Source organism: Rhododendron vialii, chromosome 11a (genome assembly GCF_030253575.1).
Source record: "Rhododendron vialii isolate Sample 1 chromosome 11a, ASM3025357v1".
NCBI classification, from domain to species: Eukaryota; Viridiplantae; Streptophyta; class Magnoliopsida; order Ericales; family Ericaceae; genus Rhododendron; species Rhododendron vialii.
In genome coordinates, this window is record NC_080567.1 from 18,118,395 (window position 1) to 18,138,146 (window position 19,752).

At 38.2% G+C, this 19,752-nt stretch overlaps 3 protein-coding genes and 2 long non-coding RNA genes across 5 annotated transcripts; 3 read left to right on the forward strand and 2 right to left on the reverse strand.

Annotated features, from left to right (window-relative positions):
• Window positions 1–165: 165 nt before the first annotated feature.
• LOC131306949 (uncharacterized) lies at window positions 166–4,291 on the forward strand. The gene is made up of 3 exons (XM_058333380.1): window positions 166–317; window positions 3,527–3,733; window positions 3,868–4,291. The coding sequence occupies exons 1-3, from the start codon at window positions 166–168 to the stop codon at window positions 3,875–3,877; spliced, it is 369 nt and encodes a 122-aa protein (XP_058189363.1). The 3' UTR covers window positions 3,878–4,291.
• LOC131308464 (uncharacterized) lies at window positions 1,668–3,207 on the forward strand. The gene is made up of 2 exons (XR_009194440.1): window positions 1,668–2,286; window positions 2,947–3,207. It is a non-coding gene; the product is annotated as an uncharacterized LOC131308464 (long non-coding RNA).
• LOC131306950 (large ribosomal subunit protein uL18-like) lies at window positions 4,021–4,998 on the forward strand. The gene is made up of 3 exons (XM_058333381.1): window positions 4,021–4,047; window positions 4,159–4,382; window positions 4,569–4,998. Exons 1-3 carry the CDS (start codon window positions 4,021–4,023, stop codon window positions 4,690–4,692), a joined length of 375 nt encoding a protein of 124 aa, XP_058189364.1. The 3' UTR covers window positions 4,693–4,998.
• Window positions 4,999–5,597: 599 nt separating this feature from the next.
• Window positions 5,598–10,686, reverse strand: LOC131308346 (GPN-loop GTPase 3-like). The gene is made up of 10 exons (XM_058335263.1): window positions 10,544–10,686; window positions 9,283–9,363; window positions 8,968–9,076; window positions 8,781–8,862; window positions 8,536–8,621; window positions 7,912–8,019; window positions 7,661–7,793; window positions 7,479–7,572; window positions 6,738–6,793; window positions 5,598–6,064 (listed from the first exon to the last, which is right to left on the reverse strand). The coding sequence occupies exons 2-10, from the start codon at window positions 9,325–9,327 to the stop codon at window positions 5,971–5,973; spliced, it is 807 nt and encodes a 268-aa protein (XP_058191246.1). The 5' UTR covers window positions 9,328–9,363; window positions 10,544–10,686; the 3' UTR covers window positions 5,598–5,970.
• A 2,050-nt stretch (window positions 10,687–12,736) lies between these two features.
• LOC131308347 (uncharacterized) lies at window positions 12,737–15,064 on the reverse strand. Its single transcript, XR_009194407.1, has 3 exons — window positions 14,400–15,064; window positions 13,374–13,489; window positions 12,737–12,950 (listed from the first exon to the last, which is right to left on the reverse strand). It is a non-coding gene; the product is annotated as an uncharacterized LOC131308347 (long non-coding RNA).
• Window positions 15,065–19,752: the final 4,688 nt, after the last annotated feature.

Sequence of the window (19,752 nt, forward strand, 5' to 3'; positions counted from 1 at the left end):
CTCTCTTTAAATAATAAAGATAATAAAAAAATGAGTGAAAAATATATTTTTTAATTAGAGTTAGGTAAAATAAATAATATTGGTGTAGTGTTGAGAGAAATGTGAGTAGATAAAATAAAAAAAATGCACTAGTTGATCAGCATTTTTACATTTTCATTGGTGTACATGCTCTATGGACGCCGCTACGCCTGTGAACCCAGGCCTCTCAGCCATGCTTCTGATGCCGTGCGAGTGTTTGCATACTCCATCGCTTGGTTGACAACGCTTAGGGTTTGGATTGCCTCAAATCGTTCCTGTGCCTGTGACCGCGATTCCCGGTGAGTGCTATTTGTGAAGCAATTCCTACGATTCACGGTGTGCGCTTGGGGTTTGGTATGTGTATGCTTTATCGATTTTTCCCGTTAATTGCTATTCGCGATGCAATTTCCTGCTGTATTTTGCTTCTTTTCTGTGCAGCTCGAGTTTGTTGAGTTGCTCGATGAGTTTAGGGTACTGTTTTCTTATGAATGATTCTGCCTTTGGGAGATCCTTTGCATGTTCTTTGGTGCTTTTGGTGTTTTCATTGATGTTTTGTTGAATTTATTTCTTCTACTGTTGTTGCGTTTGGTTGATTTTGCTTTGCGATTAGATTTCTGTGTGATTGGATTGTGTATTTTGTAATTGGGTCTGGTTCTTAAACGGCTGTTGTGTTATATTTTTTTTGTTTACATAAAAATTCATAACTTTTCTTTTGTGTGAGATTGTTGTTGGGCCGTTGAAGAGAAATTCTATTTCTTAATTCGTAGTTTTGTTTACCTCAAATTGATAAGTTTCGTAAGTTCAAAAGTCAGGGCTTTGTATGGTCTCTGAGTTCTAGAACACAAGTTTATAGTTTGTGATATCTCTTTTGTATAAGATTGTTGGGTCCTTGATAACTTCCAAAGTCATGGCTTTGTATAGCTTTGGATTTTTAGAACTGTGTTTAATTTTATCTTATATCTTATAGTCTGACAATATGGTAATTGATGCTCCTTTTATTCGGTGGACTTAGAGCATCTCCAGCCTTTACCCATATTTTTTCTCAAATATGAGTCAAATTTTGGGTAGACACATCTCCAACCATCAAACCCAAATTTTACACATCTCCCTCTTTCTCTCTCTAACTAGCCGTTGGAGAAATGGGTCAAGGCAAAAGTTGTTTCAGATTTGGGCAAAAAAATGGGTAAAACCCAAAATGGGGAAGGGTTTGGGTCAAAGATTGGAGAGAAATTTTTGTGGTTTTTGTCCCATTTTTAAATTTGAGTCTTAAAATGGGTCAAGGCTGGAGATGCTCTTATATCTCACCTTATAATAAAAGAACATTGGATGGGTGGGGATTTTTGGTTCAAATTTTCCAATTGAGCCGCTGGGTTGGAGGGGTTCTAGCTTTGCCTTCAGGGGTATTAATGTCAAAGGCTATGGATGAATGTTGTTCTCATCTGAGCCGTATATCCCGTTGAACAGATGAGGCCTTGTAGGGAGCGAGACATATTTTGCTCTACCTCTTTCTTTCTGTCTCTCATTCTTCTTGATGAATTCGATCTCGCAATAGATTTTTGTCTGGGAAATACATATTAGGAATTGCCTTCTCTCTCTCTCCCGCTGTGTCTTTCTCAATAGCTCTATTGTAGTTTGGGTGATGGAGAGCGAGCATTTAGGCTCCCTGGGCGAAGTTTTTTGTGCTTCGTTCTCCTTGATTTTCGGTGGAATGCGTTGTGATTGGGGTGGGTTTTTTTTTTTTCCAGTGGTTGGACGCTCTCTCGCCCTCTGTCGATAGTTTAGGGTATTGATTTTGCACATATATATTGTTGTTGAAAATAGCCGTGATGATCAATTTTTTGGGGTTCAAATCAATATTTGAAGAACGCTCCCTCTAATGAATAGGTCTAAAAGTGCTTGATTTCTATGTACGGCAAAATCGTAGTACTTTAGAACCTGTTACTATTATATACACAGATTATTTGTTTTTCTACTTATTTGAGCAGATATCTACCAGAAATTGGGGTATTAAACGTTTTAAGGAGTACACAAAGCAATCAATTTTTAGCTCTACAAAACCTTGGTCAGACAAGTTGAATAGAAAATAAACACAAGAACGCAATCCATAATAATCGAGACTAGCACAGTACCACCTCAAATTTCAGAAATGTGAGAAGTCAGCATAAATTACTTCAGGCCAGACAGAACCAAAGGCTTATGCGAATAGGAGTAGCGTTTAGGGTTTGGTGTTGCCTCCAAGTGTTGCTGCGGTTACTACTGCGATTCACGGTGAGTACTATTCGCGATGCAATTGCTGCTATATTTTGCTTGTTTGCATGTGGGTCGTGCCTGTTTGAGTTGTCCTATGAGTACAATTTCGGCTAAAGGATTTTGGTTCTGAGAAATTCTTTGCATGTTTAAAGTGAGTTGGATGTTTTGATGTACAATGTGTTCAGTTTGGGTCTTCAATGGAGTCTTGCTATCATTGGGTTGAATCGATCTTGCTTTTGCATGAGTTCTGGGTGTGAATGGTTTGTACGTTTGTTCATTTCGTTCATTAGAAGATGGGTGTTTCTGTGTGTCCGGAGTTTCTCGTGGAAGGAATTTTTGCTTTATTTGGTTCTGTTTGCTGGATGTTTTGGTTGTGTATTTATATAGCTATCGATTACTTCAAATATTGAAATAAATTGTTTTTTAAAATAAATTTCTATATTAAACTCGGTTAATAGAAATTTATAGTGTGCATTTAAGAAATTCCAATAACCAAGCATAGTATGGAGCACAGAGAAATAGGTTGTGGTTTAATTTGCAAGTTCATGGGGGACTTTACTTGTGTTTTCGTTGTTGGTTTTGCAATTGATATAATTGTATTTTTCGAAGCTGATTTATTAGAATAATGATAGTTGGAGCTTTGTTTTTTTGATTCCTATTTCTCGCTCTTTGCTGCAGCACTATGGTTATTGAGAATCCGTTTGTTTTCTGCACTTTTGAAAGGCATCCAACTGCTGGAAAAGGAATGGGTGGCTTTTTTTATGCTCTTATTGCTACGGCTGAAAAAGTGGTTGTTGCTGTATCGCACTGAGAAGAAGATGATACCACCGTTTACAAACCAGATTACAAATTCATTCATGATTATGGTGAGCGGTTAGGATTGGTGGGTATTTGCACAGCACTCCAGGTATTTGCTTAGTATCTGCGTATATTAATGTTTATATATCTTAAGTCTTAACTTTGTTGCTTTACTCTTTTATTCATTTGACAAATTGAATTTTATTGTACCCTTATAGAGTTGTATGAGTGGTTATTGGCTTAAATTTCCACTTATAGGTGTTGGTTGTTGCTGGTACTTAGTAGTTGTTACAGAACTGGACCTTAACTGGTTTAATGGTTTATTTCCCCCCTTATTTTTAAGGTTCAGTTTGGTTATTGTTGCTTTCAGTAGATCAATCCATATGTATTTGATAGCTTTTGCCACGAGGTGTAGGTGGTTTCTCGAGAGTTGTAACCTGACTGTTTGGATTGTATTAAGGCTTGGCTCAAGATCATGGCCAGTTTGTGTTGTCGATAATATAATGGGGGTGGGGTTGGAGCAAATTCTGTGCAGAGCACCAGCTTGGAAATGGTTACAAATTGATTTTATGGTGTGCAGACGTCATGTTTGCCTTCTACATTTGACCATCAACTTGCTCGGACCAAATTTGTGTACATGTGTCGAACGGAAATTTTTAATGCCAAGGTATGACTCTAGTTACTAAAATTCCTTGGTTCATTTTTTTTTACTTAGGTATTAGACATTGATAAATATTCCTTGGTTTATTTCTAATCAACGTTTTTGGTTATAAATTTAAACTACAATTTCTTATTGTGTAGGAATTTCTGACCAGACTGTGTCCAGTTCTTGATCATTTAAACATTTGATGAGATTTCAATTGAAATGGGCAATCGAAATTGGGCCATTCTTTCTAGCGACCTGTCTCCCAACTATCCCATGTTCCTTCAATTTATTCGAGCTCTGCAGCTGGAATGAACAGATTATGTTTTTGCTGCGCTGTTGGCAAATCATAAAGTTAGTGTGGTGGTGTTCGACGCAATATAGAGTAGCAAGAGAGTATATGAATGGTTATGACTTAGTGCTACTTCTTATACTTCTGGTTGACTAAGGTGAGTTTTGGAAAACAATACAATGCTTCAGATATATGTGCAGTATGCGCAATCATATGTGTGGAAGATGAGCCAGAGAAGTACCATACTCACTTTATCAGGTTCATCAAAAAAGGTGTTGAGTCAGATGGAATTGAGGAGATGTACAACAAAGTCCATGCAGCATTACGTGCTGACCCCACCCCAAAGAAATCCCAGAAGGAGCCACCAAAGGAACACAAGAGGTACTGTGACATTCATGTATATATTTTCTTACAAGCCTGTGCTAATGCGTCTAATTTATTTAAGGATATTTTCTTACAAGCCTGTGCTAATGCGTCTTATTTATCTAAGGATTTTATCAAGGAGAATCACATTTGGCTGTCATGATTATCTTCTTATGTATGTTTTTATGTTGGTTTGTGCATCAGGCATAACCTGAAGAAGCTAACTTACGAGGAAAGGAAGGCCAGGTTGATAGAGAGGTTAAATGCTCTCAACTCTGCCGCTGGTGGTGGTGATGATGATGATGATGAGGACGATGACGACGAGTGAATGCAACAGTAGAAATTTGAGTGCTTCTTGTGCACTGTCACTTGGTGTTTCTCAATTTGTCGGCTTTTTACTTAAAGAATCGCAGTTTTGCTTGTTTTGTCTGCAGTTTCAGAACAAAATAAATGGAGTAGTTGGTTTTATGTTTTGACATTACAAATTCGCTGTATTAGATTTCATAATCTATTTGTTATGACTCAAGTCCAGTCTGCTGTTTTGTTCCAATCGCTTGGTAATATGTGCATTATCGCATGAGTTAAAGGAACAGGAATTTGGGTTTTGGCAGAACTTCAGCGTTTGCATCGTCCTTGTGGTTGGCTCTTTTCCAAGTTTTCCAAGTTGTAATTGCCCTTGGTTATTCTCTCAGGTGTGCCCCCAACAATAGTCTGACCTGTGTTTGTGTTTGAGAACACACTTGGGTGTCATTTTTATCTGTATGCTACTGTTTTATTTAAATAATCGTTTTTTCTTATATTTATATTGTTAATGCAAGTCATTCGAACAGGAGCAAGCTGGCTTGAAATATCCCTGTGCAATCAACTTTGTTAGAGTTCAATTGCTCCCTCCATTCCAAAATGTTAATTTTTTTTGGATAGCGTGTCATTTTCAATTTCTTATATCTTTCAATGTCGATGTTGAAAAATATGAATCTTGTTTGATAAGTTTTAATTAATTTTATTAAACAATTTTCAAAATCACGTACGGAGTAAAACTGTATAAATTGAAAAATATAAGTAATTTGAAATGACACGCAGTCCCAAAAAAGAACATTGAAATTTTGAGATAAAATTTACAAAAAACAATACGATTTTAACATCGGACAACTTTGCAAAAAAAAAAAAAGCGTCATCCAAACAACGTAGAAATGGTCATGGTCTTGAGCACCAACCCTTACTTAAAAGATGATTAGGGAAGTTGAGCTGGTGAAATCAATTTGAATTCATATTATTATGGTGTGTCGAGAAATACAAACCCAAAGGTGCTTTCTTAACCACCTACTATTACTATTATGGACACTAAGATGTAACTAAAACTGGATCGCAGAACGTATAAGCGTATTCACATGCTCTAGTGCAAAACGAGGGGAATGTGAAGGGGCAAATACAACTTAAGTCTTGCGATTCATGTTTACAATAAAGAAACAACCCTCTAAATGTCCAAAATGGATTCTTCCGAATTAGTTTACATCAGGTCTAAGCCATTTTGCCAGAAGATCCACACATGTTCCACGCCCTTACATCATAACCTCATGAGATGGCCTCAAACGCGGGTTTGAGCCTGCTAATCATCCTCTGGACCAAAATCCTTAACCTTGACATCTGCATCTTCTCCGTACTGAATGCAATTATCAATTTGAGATAAGACGTATCGTACACTGTATAGAGAGAAACAAAGAGAAAAGGGCACAGTCAAAAACCAAAAGCACAAGAGAAACTCTAATAATACTTGTGCATTCATCTTTTGCAACTCCGACAAACTAGAACCCACAGAGCAATAGGGAGGGCTTTTCTGGGGAGTACATAAAGAGAACATAGAATTTCTTCACTGGCTCCAACTACTGAGCTGAGATTGAATTCATCTTTAAAAGACACCCATTAATGTTATTATCAATCTCAACCGAACCGAAACAGGAATAAAGAATGTAACTTCTATAATCCATTTTCCCTTTCCTTTTATTTGTGCTAATAAATCCAAGCACCAAACAGAGCACGATCTGACTCATCTGACTAATCGCAAGAAGACAGGCACTTGATCAATCTATTCAACTTGATATTTGCCATAAACGAGGACTCTCAAAAACCAGAAATTAAAAGCTAAAACATGAACGTTTAGGGTTAAGGTATCATAAACACTAGAAAAATTGGCAGGTTTCTACAAAATTTGCAAAGCATGTGACCATAAACTCAGATTCATGAAAAAGGGGAAATATGCAGTGGTGTATTTGTATGTATGCGTGCAAAAGCATGCACATTTGCTTGAGTACAGCCCCCACACCGCCCACCCAAGTAAAAACAATACAAAAGGCCGAAAAGAGACACATAGAGTACCTGCTCTCTTTCCTTAAGTCCAAGGGCACGAAGCTTACCATGCTATACTGATCCACCTGTTACAAAAAAATATGACACTAATAAGCAATCACAAATTATCCTCCCCAACTATAACAAAGGCTAAAAACTACGATGAGGAGAACAATGAGAACTAGCGGCCAGCCATGCCTATATTATATAACCCATAATAGACCCCTCACTGAAAAGGAGAATCTGCAAAAATAAACCCCGTACTTCACAAGTGTGTTATCATTATGCTGTGTGTGCAAGTATGGCTGCAAGAGAAGAAACGAGGGGACAGAGGGAGTAATTAACGTCACTCCACTCCAGTTCACACCAAATACAGATTGGGAAAGGACACATTATCCTCCGTTATCTTCCTTCTTCCATGTTCCCATGGGATACATATCCCCCTCCTAATCCAAGGATAAACCTTGTCTCCTTGTATCATGGAATCACCGACCTTCCATACACGTGGTCTCTTGGAAGACATTTGGGTGGAAAACACACAGAACCGGCCATACAGTCAAAAGGGACTCATATCATGCAACTTGTTATCAAGTTCATATACAATGACCTAGAAATTGCAGCAAGGCTATTTCCAGCAATAGAATTTGAAACTGCTATTTTCCGCAAAAGAGCCTTTTAAAGCAACTTCAATGTGGGATGCAACATCAGTCAACATGAAGTGGGGAGGTCCTTAGAAGAATCCATGAGGAATTGACTTGGAATAATACTTACTAATTCAATCAAAGCTTTGTTAAGCTTTCCAAATTGAGGAGCCATGCGTTGATTCAACTCTGAGAGCAAAACACGAGGTTCTGGATTCAAGTAACTAGAAAAGATAACCATACAAAAGGGTTAAAGGTGAAATAAAGAAGATAAATAAGTAGAAGCCGATAGCAAAATGTGGAAGGACCTACTCTTCAATTTCTCTTTTGTTCGTCACAAGATCCACTTTGGAGAGAATGTTAACATGGGGTAGTTCAAGTTGAACCATTGCAGAAAGTGAAGCCATGCAACCACTTATAAACTTGGTGACGTCAGAGTCATGAACTAGCGTAAAGAGAGAAACAACAATTATTAAGCCTCGGTAAAAAGACCGCAGAGCCAGGGGCCAAATTTTAGAACTGAAATTACAAGAAATTAGGGAAGAGAAAAAAAAAATTCAAACAAACCTGTGAATCAAGCAAGTAAACAACACAAACATTGAAGTTCTTACGCTTCAAATGCTCCACGAAGTTTTTAAGTACGGGAACATGCGAAAAAAGCTCTATCTGGCCTACAAAGTAATTGATGTTCTAAAGATTAAAAAACCTCCACCAAAATGTAGAAACAAATACAGTATCTTCCAAATCCTTACAGTATGGTCACAGTACCGCTTACCCACTAAAACTTAAATAATGTTGCATACATATGTTCTTAGTGTTTCACATATAGGGTTGAAGATGGAAATGATCTGGTTAACTCTAAATAAAACAACACAAACTTACATAACTAATTTTGTCATCAGTAGAAACTAGCCACAACATAGAGAGAGGGATTACTTTCATTGTACATTAGTAATTAACTAAAAGGACAAAAGCATCAGAACCCATCATGTTCATGTCCACATGTAGAAGTCCTTGAATGGGCTTTCAACTGTTTTGCTCTCACCTACTAGCGTAACTCAACCAGTAAATGAGTCTAAATTAGGGCCTTCCATGTTGTAATGGACAACTACTGACACTAATTTCCCTTCTCACTATCGCCAATTTCATTGACATAGAAAAGGAATAACATAGCAGAGGTAAAATACCTGGGCAGTCAAAAACCAAGTAATCATCATCCAAGTAGTTATCCAATTCCTCTGTAAGCCAATCATCCAGATTTTCTTCAAGGTGCCTAATGTCGAGATTTAAGGTCAACTTGGATTCCCACTATTGAATGGACAAGAAAAAAGTTATTTTACAAAGTATGCTAACAAGTTATGCCTCTCCCAATAGACAACACAAAGAAAGATGAGAAAGGTAAATGATTTGGAAACCAAAACACAAAGGATACTCCATGCAATACATAAGGCCACCGTTTGGACCCAATCCAAGCTCTTCCATAACATCATCCAAAGAAATGAGTTCCCTGATATCTGCAATTAAACAACACTTGATTGGTCTAAAACCAAAGGAGGAGCTGAAACAATCAAACTTTCAATGGAATCATATAAGGGGATAAAAGAGTGAACTCTCTTTACCCATGGCTACGGGATAATTAAAATTTTCGGCAGCAGGATCTAAGTTCACGATATGGATTGTTCGCCTCATCGTTTCACAGTGTTGAAACAAACTAGAGCAGTATGTAGACTGGAGAAGCAATAATTATGTAGATAGTCAGTACAGTAAATTGCAGAAATAACATGTGAAACAACTGATAAAAGGACGTTCTAGTTAAATGGCCATCTGCAAACCCAGACAAACAAGTCTAATAAAGCTGAATATCTTATAGCAAAGAAATAAATCAAAAGTCAAGCGGATAAAACAATCAAGAGATGTAAAATCCAAGAAATCACCTTGCCACTGCCTGCAGGGCCAATAACTAGCTGTGCGTAACCCATTTAGGCCTTGGTTGAATATCTTAATAACCTCAAGAACTGCAACAAAAGCATACACAGCACACCAAATACCAGCCACGAACAAAAAACTCAGTACACCAGAGAAAGCCATAAGCACTGACAAGAGAGGTACAAGAACACAACAGTAGTTGTATTTCCATCACAACAAAAAGAAGGTATCACAGTACATTCCTATATCATATTACATTACTAAAATTTGTTTAAGCAGCACAAACCCATCATTCACTTAGCACTTCTTACTCAATGCCATGATTCATCAACATACAACCCCCCACCCACAAACTAGCCCTCTATACCGTTTAAAAAGAAAGAAAGAAGAAAAACCTAGGGAAAAAGGTATAATATATGCATTATATGGACAGAAAGCAACTGACCGGAAGGTTGGTAAATATCCCTTCCAACTGCAGTCACAATCGAAACCCTAGACCACAATATTAACTAGGGATGTGATTTTGGCACTCCACTTTTAACCAATGGCCTATGATACACGGACACGGATACCGACACGGGGGACACGGAAATTCTAAAAAAAGGGGACACGGACACGGCGAGGGACACGCCACGTGAAAATTTATTTATTTATATAAATATATAAATAATTTTAGTTTGACACCCAGACATTTTAAAAAAATTACAATTTGGCCCCCAAAATTTTAGAACATTACAATTAAGCCCCTGCAGTGTCCCCATCAGTGTCCCTCCCGTGTCCCCAACCTTCTCCCCGTAAAAAATTTAAATTAAATTATGGGATTCGTGTCCCCGCTGTGTCTCCGTGTCCCGACACTACGATACTTTGACCTCTTAAAGGTGTCGGTGCTTCATAGCCAATGGCACTCCACTTTTAGTTTTGTTTCCTCACATAATTAAGACACAAAGTGGAGTGCCAGTAGCTAAAACTAGAGTGCCAAAATCAATTCCCTATTAACTATTATAACAAGTAAGAGCATATCATGTAATCGGCTTGATACTGATACATACATCGTTTCTCTAATCAAACTCGTGCAGAACACATTATACTCAATACAGTGTATTTGACAAGCAAAAAAAAAAAAAAAAGCAATTCGCATAGCCAAAACCCTAAGCTATTAAATATTTACCAGAAAACCAGAGCTCGAAATTATTATGGCAACCGTAATAACAAACTCGCAGACAAACAAAAAGGATCAATATACTCCTGCAACATGAGAGAGAGGCGTACATCAAAGTGTTAAGGGGTAGCGGTGGCGAATGAGTACAGAGCGAGGGAAACAGACAAAGCTAAAACAAAAGAGAGAGATGTTCCCTTCGCGGCACCTACAATCCTCTCCTACTGTGGTGTTTGTTTCTAAGGTTATGCCATCCCTGTCTACATTGCTAACTAGAGTAGCAAAAACCCATTTTGTTAAGCCGCCTGCAAGGATGTTTGGGAGCCAGATTGTGTCTTCTCATTCTGCATTTTGCGATTTTCCATGTTTACGAGTCGAATTCTGCTAATGCATTCTCAAAACTGTGTTTTAGAGGCACAATTTGAAAATCAGCTCTAGAACAGCTTTTTGGGATTCAATTGTGAGAATGAATTCTCTCATAATACATTTTGAAAACTACACTTTAGAGTTAAGAGGCACAATTTTGAGAATCAACCCTGGAGGTGCTTTTTCATTCTCCTTTTGAGATTATCTTCGCAAATTCATAATCTATTATGGCATTATCATCAAAATACTCATTCATAATTTATTTTGAGCATTATCCTCCCAAATACTACACTATTACAAAATCTGTTCTTCACACATCTCCCAAATACTTTACTAGATTACCGATCAAAAATAAAATACTTTACTAGATTCATAATTTATATTGGACACAATCCAAAATAAATAACTCACGATCCAAACTGTAAAATGTAAAAGTAATAAGGCACCCAAACAGACCCAAAATACAATTTTTACCATACTAGTATAATATTTGTCTAAAAAAAGATAGGAAAAGCTAGGCATAAATGACAAAACCAAGGTTATGAATACCGTTTCATACCGGCCAATACGTACTGGTTTGGAGAGAAAATGGTACTTCAACCCTATAATACCGTCCCGGCCTCAATACCGGCCCTTACCAGCAGGGGCGGAGCCAGAATTTTGGATAAGTGGGGTTGAAAATTTGAACTATATATGATTCACTTTTTCTAGTTGCTAATTGAAAGGAACAATTAGATTAACAAGTTAATCGAAAAGTAGATATCCATTAATAACAATGTAGCTTCGATTCACAATTGACCTCGACGACTTTTCATATTTCGGAAATGATGGATGAAACTATTTTAATCACTAATGTTTTGAAATAACAAAAGACAGAGCACTGATCCCAAAAACGAACGAAACCCGGGCAAAATTAGAGATTGATTTGGGATGAGAAAGAGATGAAGAAGACTTAGAGAAGTACCTGTTTGGAAATAAAGAACAGATCTCTCCAAGAAACCTAGGTTTTTTTAGCAAGAGCGAATGAAATGTTGTTCACGTTTTGGGGATTTTGTGGGTGAAAATTCTATTTTGACTCCTTTTTTTTTTCTAAGTACAAAACCCTTATGTATTGGTTGGGGCAAAAATGAATTTTAAAGTGGGGTCAAATAAGTAAAAATGGGGTCAAATTTATACATATCCATAAGAAAATTTGGGAGGCAGTGGGGTCAGCTGCCTCCCCTTGACTCAGTGTGCCTCCGCCCCTGCTTACCGGTCGGTACCGGCGATTCCGGACAATACCGGGCAAGATGGTGGTACAGGAAATTTCGTCCGGTATTTTGCTAAACTAGTTTAGACGACAACCAGTAGGTTTTAGCAGTGCATCTCAGTAAGAAAATCAGATCGCAATGAGAGAGAGGGGGGGGGGGGAGGGAGGAGAGAGGGAAAGGACGAGAGAGGGAGGGAGAGGACGAGAGAGAGAGCCCTACCTTTGCCATGACTGTGAGAGGGAGGGAGAGGACAAGAGAGAGAGCCCTACCTATTTGCCATGGCTGTGAGAGTGAGAGAGAGGTGAATGCAGCACTGGAAGTCTGGAACTGGTTCGGGGGCAGCAGCAATAGAAAGAAGGAAGAAGGCTTATAAATGTGTGAAGCCCTAGAATTACAAAAGTACTTAATTACCCCTTACTTTTGAAACGGTTGAAGACATATTGACCATGAGCCACTAGGGGTGTCAAACGTGCCTGTCATGCCGTGCCGTGCCGTGTCATTCAACTTCTATGCCAACCGTGCTTCGTACCGTGCCCGTTTACTTCATCGTGCCATGGCGTGCCGTGCCGTGGTGTGCCATTTTACTTTATCGTACCGTGTTGGGCCGTGCCTTTTTAAAATCGTGTCGTGTTGTGCCGTGCCCGATTAATTAATCGTGACAAGTCGTGCCGTGCCTTTTGTGTCGTGTCATGTCGTGCCGTGCCTTTTTAAATCGTACTGTGCTGTGTAGATGAGCAGTGTTAAACTAGCTCATCAATACAAGAGGCAGAAAGCCAAGCAAGGCAGTTAGACCAAGCTTTGCCAAAGTAGAACCAGACTAAAAAAAGATACTAGCTAAGGAAAATAATATCACATACTCGATTGCAGCCGCACTAAGAGAATGCCCCCCAATGGTGTATGCTGCCTGTAAGACAAACATAAGTTAATATCAGTACTTGAACCTTCCTGCTCAAGAAGAAAAAAGAAATCAAACAAAAACTCAACCTTGCTTGTATCAATGTTTCGTCAATTTTCTGTTTGTTAAACAGCGGATTAAAGTGCAAAAGGTGCACTTAGCGTTAAGATTCTTAAAGGCTCTCAGTTGCTATTAACGAAATTCAGACAAAAGGAACAAAGGAAAAAGCCCAAGTTCTTTTGCTCAAGATATAAGCACAAAGAGTAAGCATAGCATCTTCATGGTTTTAAAAGAAGAAAGGTCCAATGCCCAATGGCAATTCAACAAATCTTCTTTCATAAAAAGAGTGCCAAGCTACAAAGAACCTGATTGGTTAGTATTTTACAAACTGTAAATAACTGCATTTTATAATAGGAGCAGTAGAAATCAAACCTTTTGCATCAAAGAAAAGAGCTTCAATTCACTTCTTGGGACTCCATATGCCAAATATGCCTGTTCATAGCCAGAAATAAACGTCAACAAAATACATTGCCGCCATCTTACTTTACCTGCATTTTTAAAGGGCAGAGCCTTTGGTACTCCATTTAGGGGTAATTTTGGAATTGCTCGACTAGAATGGTAGATTCAACATCCTCTCCTGATTCAATTTCTTCTCCAGAAGCAGTTATTCCAATTTCTTTTTCAGTTGAACAGCAAGTTCTAACTGGTTGTGACCTTTTAATAGTTCATTAGATTTTGCTGACTGGACTCTTGCGGGTGTACTCCAAATTTCATCAAGCTTTAAAACAACAAAGTTTCCTATCTTATCATGTATCTGTTCTATCGCCAAAGTCCTCTCTCAAATTCAGCGAAGTATAGGAAGAAATAGGATTAATAAGAAAGACATTTGATTAAACTTCTTGCACTTCACACAACCGACTCAAGACAAATTTAAAGGAAGTTTGTTCATGAAGACTGGAATACTTACAGTAACTGATAGATAAAATACTTAATTTTCAGAATTCTGATAGATAAAATACTTAATTTTCAGTATTCCGATAGAAAAAAGAACACACTAATGCCACTACAGTTTGTGTTCATGCATTGTGCAATTTGAGTGCATAGAATTTTAAAAACTAGCAAGTCCAATGTGGAGTGACAATATGACTACCTTAGGTTATATAAATTTCATTTCTTGATGAACTATAAATTTCACTTGCAAGGAATGTAACTTTGTTTCCTGAACAAAATGCAGTTTCATAGGTTATACTTTTAGGTGTTTTTTAGGAACCTTCATAAGCAGTACACATGTCGAGAAGAAAAATCCATTAGGAGGGAAGCTAACAGGATCATTCAAATATAGAGAAACCAAGTGACCCAATCTATACAATTTGGCAAATGGCTTATCCATGAAATTTACTTTAATTGAGGGAATCATAAAAAGGCCATGGATACAAAAATAAGTGAAAGAAAATCCACCACCTACATTTTGCTGGCATTAATTTGCTTCAGCCTTCACGTGGTCTGGTCCTTGGCCTCTGCAATATCCTACAAAACAAGAACCAGCATGCCAGGCATGCACCAGCAGCAGCAGAAAACAGGTATATGAAAGCCAAATGAAAAACACCATAACAGGGGTTATTAAAGGGTAAACACCAAAGCCCTAATTTTGTAACCCTACAGATTTCTTAGAATATGCCAAAACGACCGTCATTGAAAAAAAAATTCTTTGTCAAAGATAAAAAATGGAAGACTTACCGACGCCGAGGCCCACTACATCAAGCAGCGCCAGCTCCTCCCCTTCACCGAGGACGACACCAGTGACTGCACGAGCGGCGGCGACTTGAGAATCGTCAACGATGGTGGCCACGGCTAGTACCGGCGACGGCTTCCACTCGACGGAGCTACACCTATAAACGAGACGACGACCGCACGAGCGGTGGCGACTTGAGAATTGAGGCCAATGGCGGATTCAATCGCTAAGGAGAGTTGTTTGTCACGAAGGATTGTGATTTGATGTTTCCCAGTATATATTATGGCGATTCGACAACTGTAAGGTAATTCCGTCACCGCGAACGTAGCTTACATCAACTGCAATCTGGTGTTCTTGCAATTTTTTGCGCGAAAGTGGAAAAAGCTTGTTGACGAGAGTGAGGAGAGATTTATCGATTTATTCGTTTACAAATAATTATTTGCCAAAATATACGTTTTTTCAAATTATTTTTAAAAATAGTTCAAAACGCACATTTTATGTGCATTACGCATATCGAATGTATATTATCCGTGCTGGCATATTAGATGTACATTCCATGGTATATATCGAACTATGCTTGGATTGAAAAATTCTAATTGCTTCACGTCACCTAGTCTAGAGCGTTCACAGCACAAATTGGAGTGCTTTTCACAGTTCTAACGTAGGTAGGTTTGTTAGGACCTGAAAATTTTTTGTGACCTTGAAATTTATCTTGAACCTGGAAACTTTTGGGTAAGGCATTGAGACACCAGGTCATTGAGTTTGACCGCGTGGCACAAACTTACGAGGTGCAAACACCAATGAATCGAACGAGCCCATATAAAGGAAATCACAGACATTCAGTTGACATGACCAATCGTACGTGCAATTGCAACAAGTTTCAACAATGGAAGCTGCCGTGCTCGCATGTGCTTGCGGTGTGCATGTTCATGAAAACTTCCCCTTTCGAATACTTCAGCGATGCTTGGTCGCTCGAATCAATTATACAAATGTATGCCTCTCAACCATTTAGGCCCCCGCGCGACAAGGCGTATTGGCCTGAAATCAATGGGCCAGCCATCATTCCAAACCAAGAACGTATCTGCGGGCGAGGGCGACCCCAAATCACACGGTTCAGAAACGAGATGGACTGGATTGAGCACCAACCATCACAGAGACAGTCATGCACATTGTGCGGACAAGAAGGACATAATCGAAGAAAATGTTCCGGAAGTAAGGCAGAAGCGTCAAGTTCAAGAACGAATTTGTAAACGGTAGTAGTAAGGCATTTACGTATGTATGGAGCCATGTTGTCTTGTACTTGTTTTAATTTGAAATCTTTGTTTTTAAATTCATAATTTGTAGTTTGTAACTTTCGATTATGTTTGTAGTTTATGATTGTGGTCACATTATAGGAGGAAGGTAGAGGCTTCTTTCCAGTTTGTAACTTTCGATTATGTTTGTAGTTCAAGAACGAGATTATGTTGGTCCATTTTCTCGTTTTTTTCCTGAACGAAATCGTTGATCCATTTCGTTACACTAACGAAATTGTCGATCCATTTCGTTACTTCAATGACTGTTGATATGGTCATATATATAACGCATCACGCACATTCAATATGCATGACGCACATGTAATATGCATTATGCATATTTGGTATGCGGGATACACGTTGGACATCCAGCTGGCCCAGCACGCAAATGCCAGCGCGGATAATGCGCATCCCATATGTGTGACGCACATAGATTGTGTGTTTTGAACTATTTTTAAAAATAGTTTGAGAAAACGTAAATTTTGACAAATAGTTACATTGAAATGTATAAATCGACAAATCTCTCTGAGAGTGAGAGAGACCGAGTCAGAGAGTGGGTTGTTGGGGCTCTAGCTCTACTCGTCCCTTTCTATTTATATTAGTGTCGTGCGTGATCATGTGCAACAGTCGCACCATGATCCATATGCACTCAATAAATAAAAATTCTTGTAAAGTCTTATAATGGATCACTCAAGGGCCGCCCGAGGTGCTTTTTGAAAATCGAAACTGTCTATCTTTTATGTGAGAGTAATTATATCATTCATACAAAAAATGAAGTAAATTGGTTATCGTTATATACTTGATCGTACATAACAAAAAATTTCATATTAATGAATCTATGTTCCGATGAAAGGGCTTCCAAAATCCAATAGACCCGATAATTTGCGAGAGTGATTAAAACACCAAGAACAACAAATGAACGGTATGGATCATCAAAATTGTGTCACAATCATGTGGCTAGCGTACATTAGACTATAGCAGAATACATTGATTTAGAACCAGATAAGTTGAATGTATATATTTGAAAGGTAGTTGCAGACCCATTTTTTCGAATGTTCGATCTAAACCGTTACGATTTAAGATCTTATCAAATTTATCATTCTCTCCTAAATAGGTGATAATTGGATGTCGGAAACCATGTGATCGGAACACATTCGGTGCTTCTAAAGGCGTTAAAATCCTATAATGCATCACCCGAGGGCCGCCCAAACTGTTTTTTGAAAATCAGACCCGTCCACCTTTTTTATGTGGGAGTGATTATATCATTCGTGCAAAAAATGAAGTAAATTGATTATCGTTATATACTTGATCACACATATCAAAAAAATTCATATTAAAGAATCTACGTCTTGATGAAAGGACTTCCAAAACCCGACAGACCCGAAAATTTGTGAGAGTGATTAAAACACCAAGAACAACAAAATGAACGGTATGAATCGTCATAGTTATGTCGCAATTGTGTGGCTACCGTATAAGAGACCCATTTTTATGCAATAGAATTATTATATAATATATATTACTTGTTCCAATTATAAGCACACAAAGATTGTTGGCTTTGGTGGTTTGAGATGTATCTCAAGTCCTAAAGGACTTGGGTTTGATCCCCATAGGGATTATTTTTTTAAAACCAATTTTTTTTCTTATTTATTATTAGTTATTCCAATTAAAAACATAACATGATTAATGGCCTTGGTGGTTTGTGATGTGTGACAAGTTTCATAGGACATTAGAACTTGGATTCGAATCACATGGAGGTTTTTTTTTTAAATTAGTTTTTTTTTCTTATTTATTTTCTATGTATTTGTTTTAAATCTTTATTAGATAAAACACAATGCATATCAGTATATATGTGGTAATTGGTTTATTATCATGTTTGAATTTTGATTCAAATTTCCTTAATCATATAAAATATTTTAAAAGCTTATTTTTGTTAAATAAAAGGAGAAGATTAATAAATTATTGAATTATCAAAAACTACATAGAAATAAATTAAAGTATAATTCGAAATCCCTTGTTTATTTAATAACATATTTTTTGATTTTTCCATCTCTCGCGTCGTGCCTTGACGTGCCCGACGAGAACCGTGTTGTTTTGTGCCTGTGCATGTGTTGTGCTTGACTAGAACCGTGTTGTGTCGTGCCATGCATGTCCTACTTCCGTGCTCATGCCCGTGCCGTGCCTAGCTAGAACCGTGTCATGCTGTGTCGTGACTCGTGCCCGTGCCGTGCCCATCTAAGACCGTGTCGTGTTGTGCCGTGCCAGGCCACCTTCCGTGTTATACCCGTGTCTTTCCCGCTCACTTTCGTGCTCGTGTCATGTCACGTGCCCACTAATACCGTGCCGTGCCACCTTCAAACGTGTCATGCTCATGCCGACCCGGCCCGTTTGACACTCCTATGAGCCACTGGGCCTTCTTCAAAAAGGCAAAAGTGATTAATTGAGAAGGGTTTTTTTTTTCTATTTTTATGAGTCAAAAATTGTTTACAGGAATAAAATTTTAGTAACTTAGATAGTCATGGGAGTGTTCTTCCTTTTTTTTTGGATTTACTAGATGAGAGTTATATAATGACAATTTAATTTTTATTGTCTAAAAAAGTTTATGTTATAAAGAATTGGATGTAATGAGAAAAATAATGAATTTATAACTATATATATTGGTATTTGTGCTAAATCTGATACGGTAGCCGGTATTTGTACCGATACGTACCGTACCAGAAAGAAAATCAGTACTCTTGCTGGTACGGTATTCAAAACTTTGGATAAAACTTAACATTCTCGTTTATTTAAACGGGAAAATAATATGGTAGGTCTTGTTTCTTCTAAGAACAAAATAGTAATGTTTTAAGATAGGCATAAAACTTAGGGAGACTTAAAGAATAATCCTCGGGTTCAACTTTTTGTAAGTTTTCAACCGGCACTTTTTTTGCACTTATGTTTGCATCCTGTATTTTTTCTAATTCCAACAATGCCCCTAATATACATTATGTACATGTATATACAGCACCGGAATACGGGACCAAAACACATACTTCTCCGTCCCGTCCCGCAATTTCCATCCAATTAGTTGATTTAAATCCCAAAAACTTCGGGAAAGAATCTAATCCTCCCAAAACCATTTAAAAACCCCCCACCCCTATGGAGCCATGCAATCACTTGACGCAACTTCCGCCGAGGGTCTGCTGGAAAGGGAAATCATTCTGGTTCTCCGGCCCCAACATCAAGACCACTGCTCCGATCTTTCATTTCTGGCCCCCCAACAAGATCGTACAGCGGCCACCCAACGAGAAAGTCAGTAAATCATGGTGACGGCCACCCAGAAAATAACTGATTTTCCGGGGAGATCACGGCGACGGAATATTCAGGGGATCGAGATCACGCCGCCATCAAGATTGGGAATATTCCGGGGAGATCACGCTGACATCAAAATCGGGATATTCAGGAGAGATCACGGCGACGAAATGCCGTTTGATGGCATTGTAGGGGTGTGCGTTCGCTCCGTGGTGTCGGAGGGGTGTGTGTTTGCTACGCCTGTCAGGAGGTGCAACTTGGACGGGGATGAGCAGTGGGCGATGTTCCACCGATTTTGATTGGGTAGTAACTGGTCATTTTTTTTCATAGTTTTTCACATATTCCGATATGAATAAATACGTTTTTCGGCCACCGGTGAAGAAGTCATTTGTATTCATGTTTTTTTCATGGTATATTCATGTTTTTTCATGTTTATTTATCTATTTTCATGAATAGAACAAGGTGTATTCATGTTTTTTTATAGTGTATTCATGAAAAA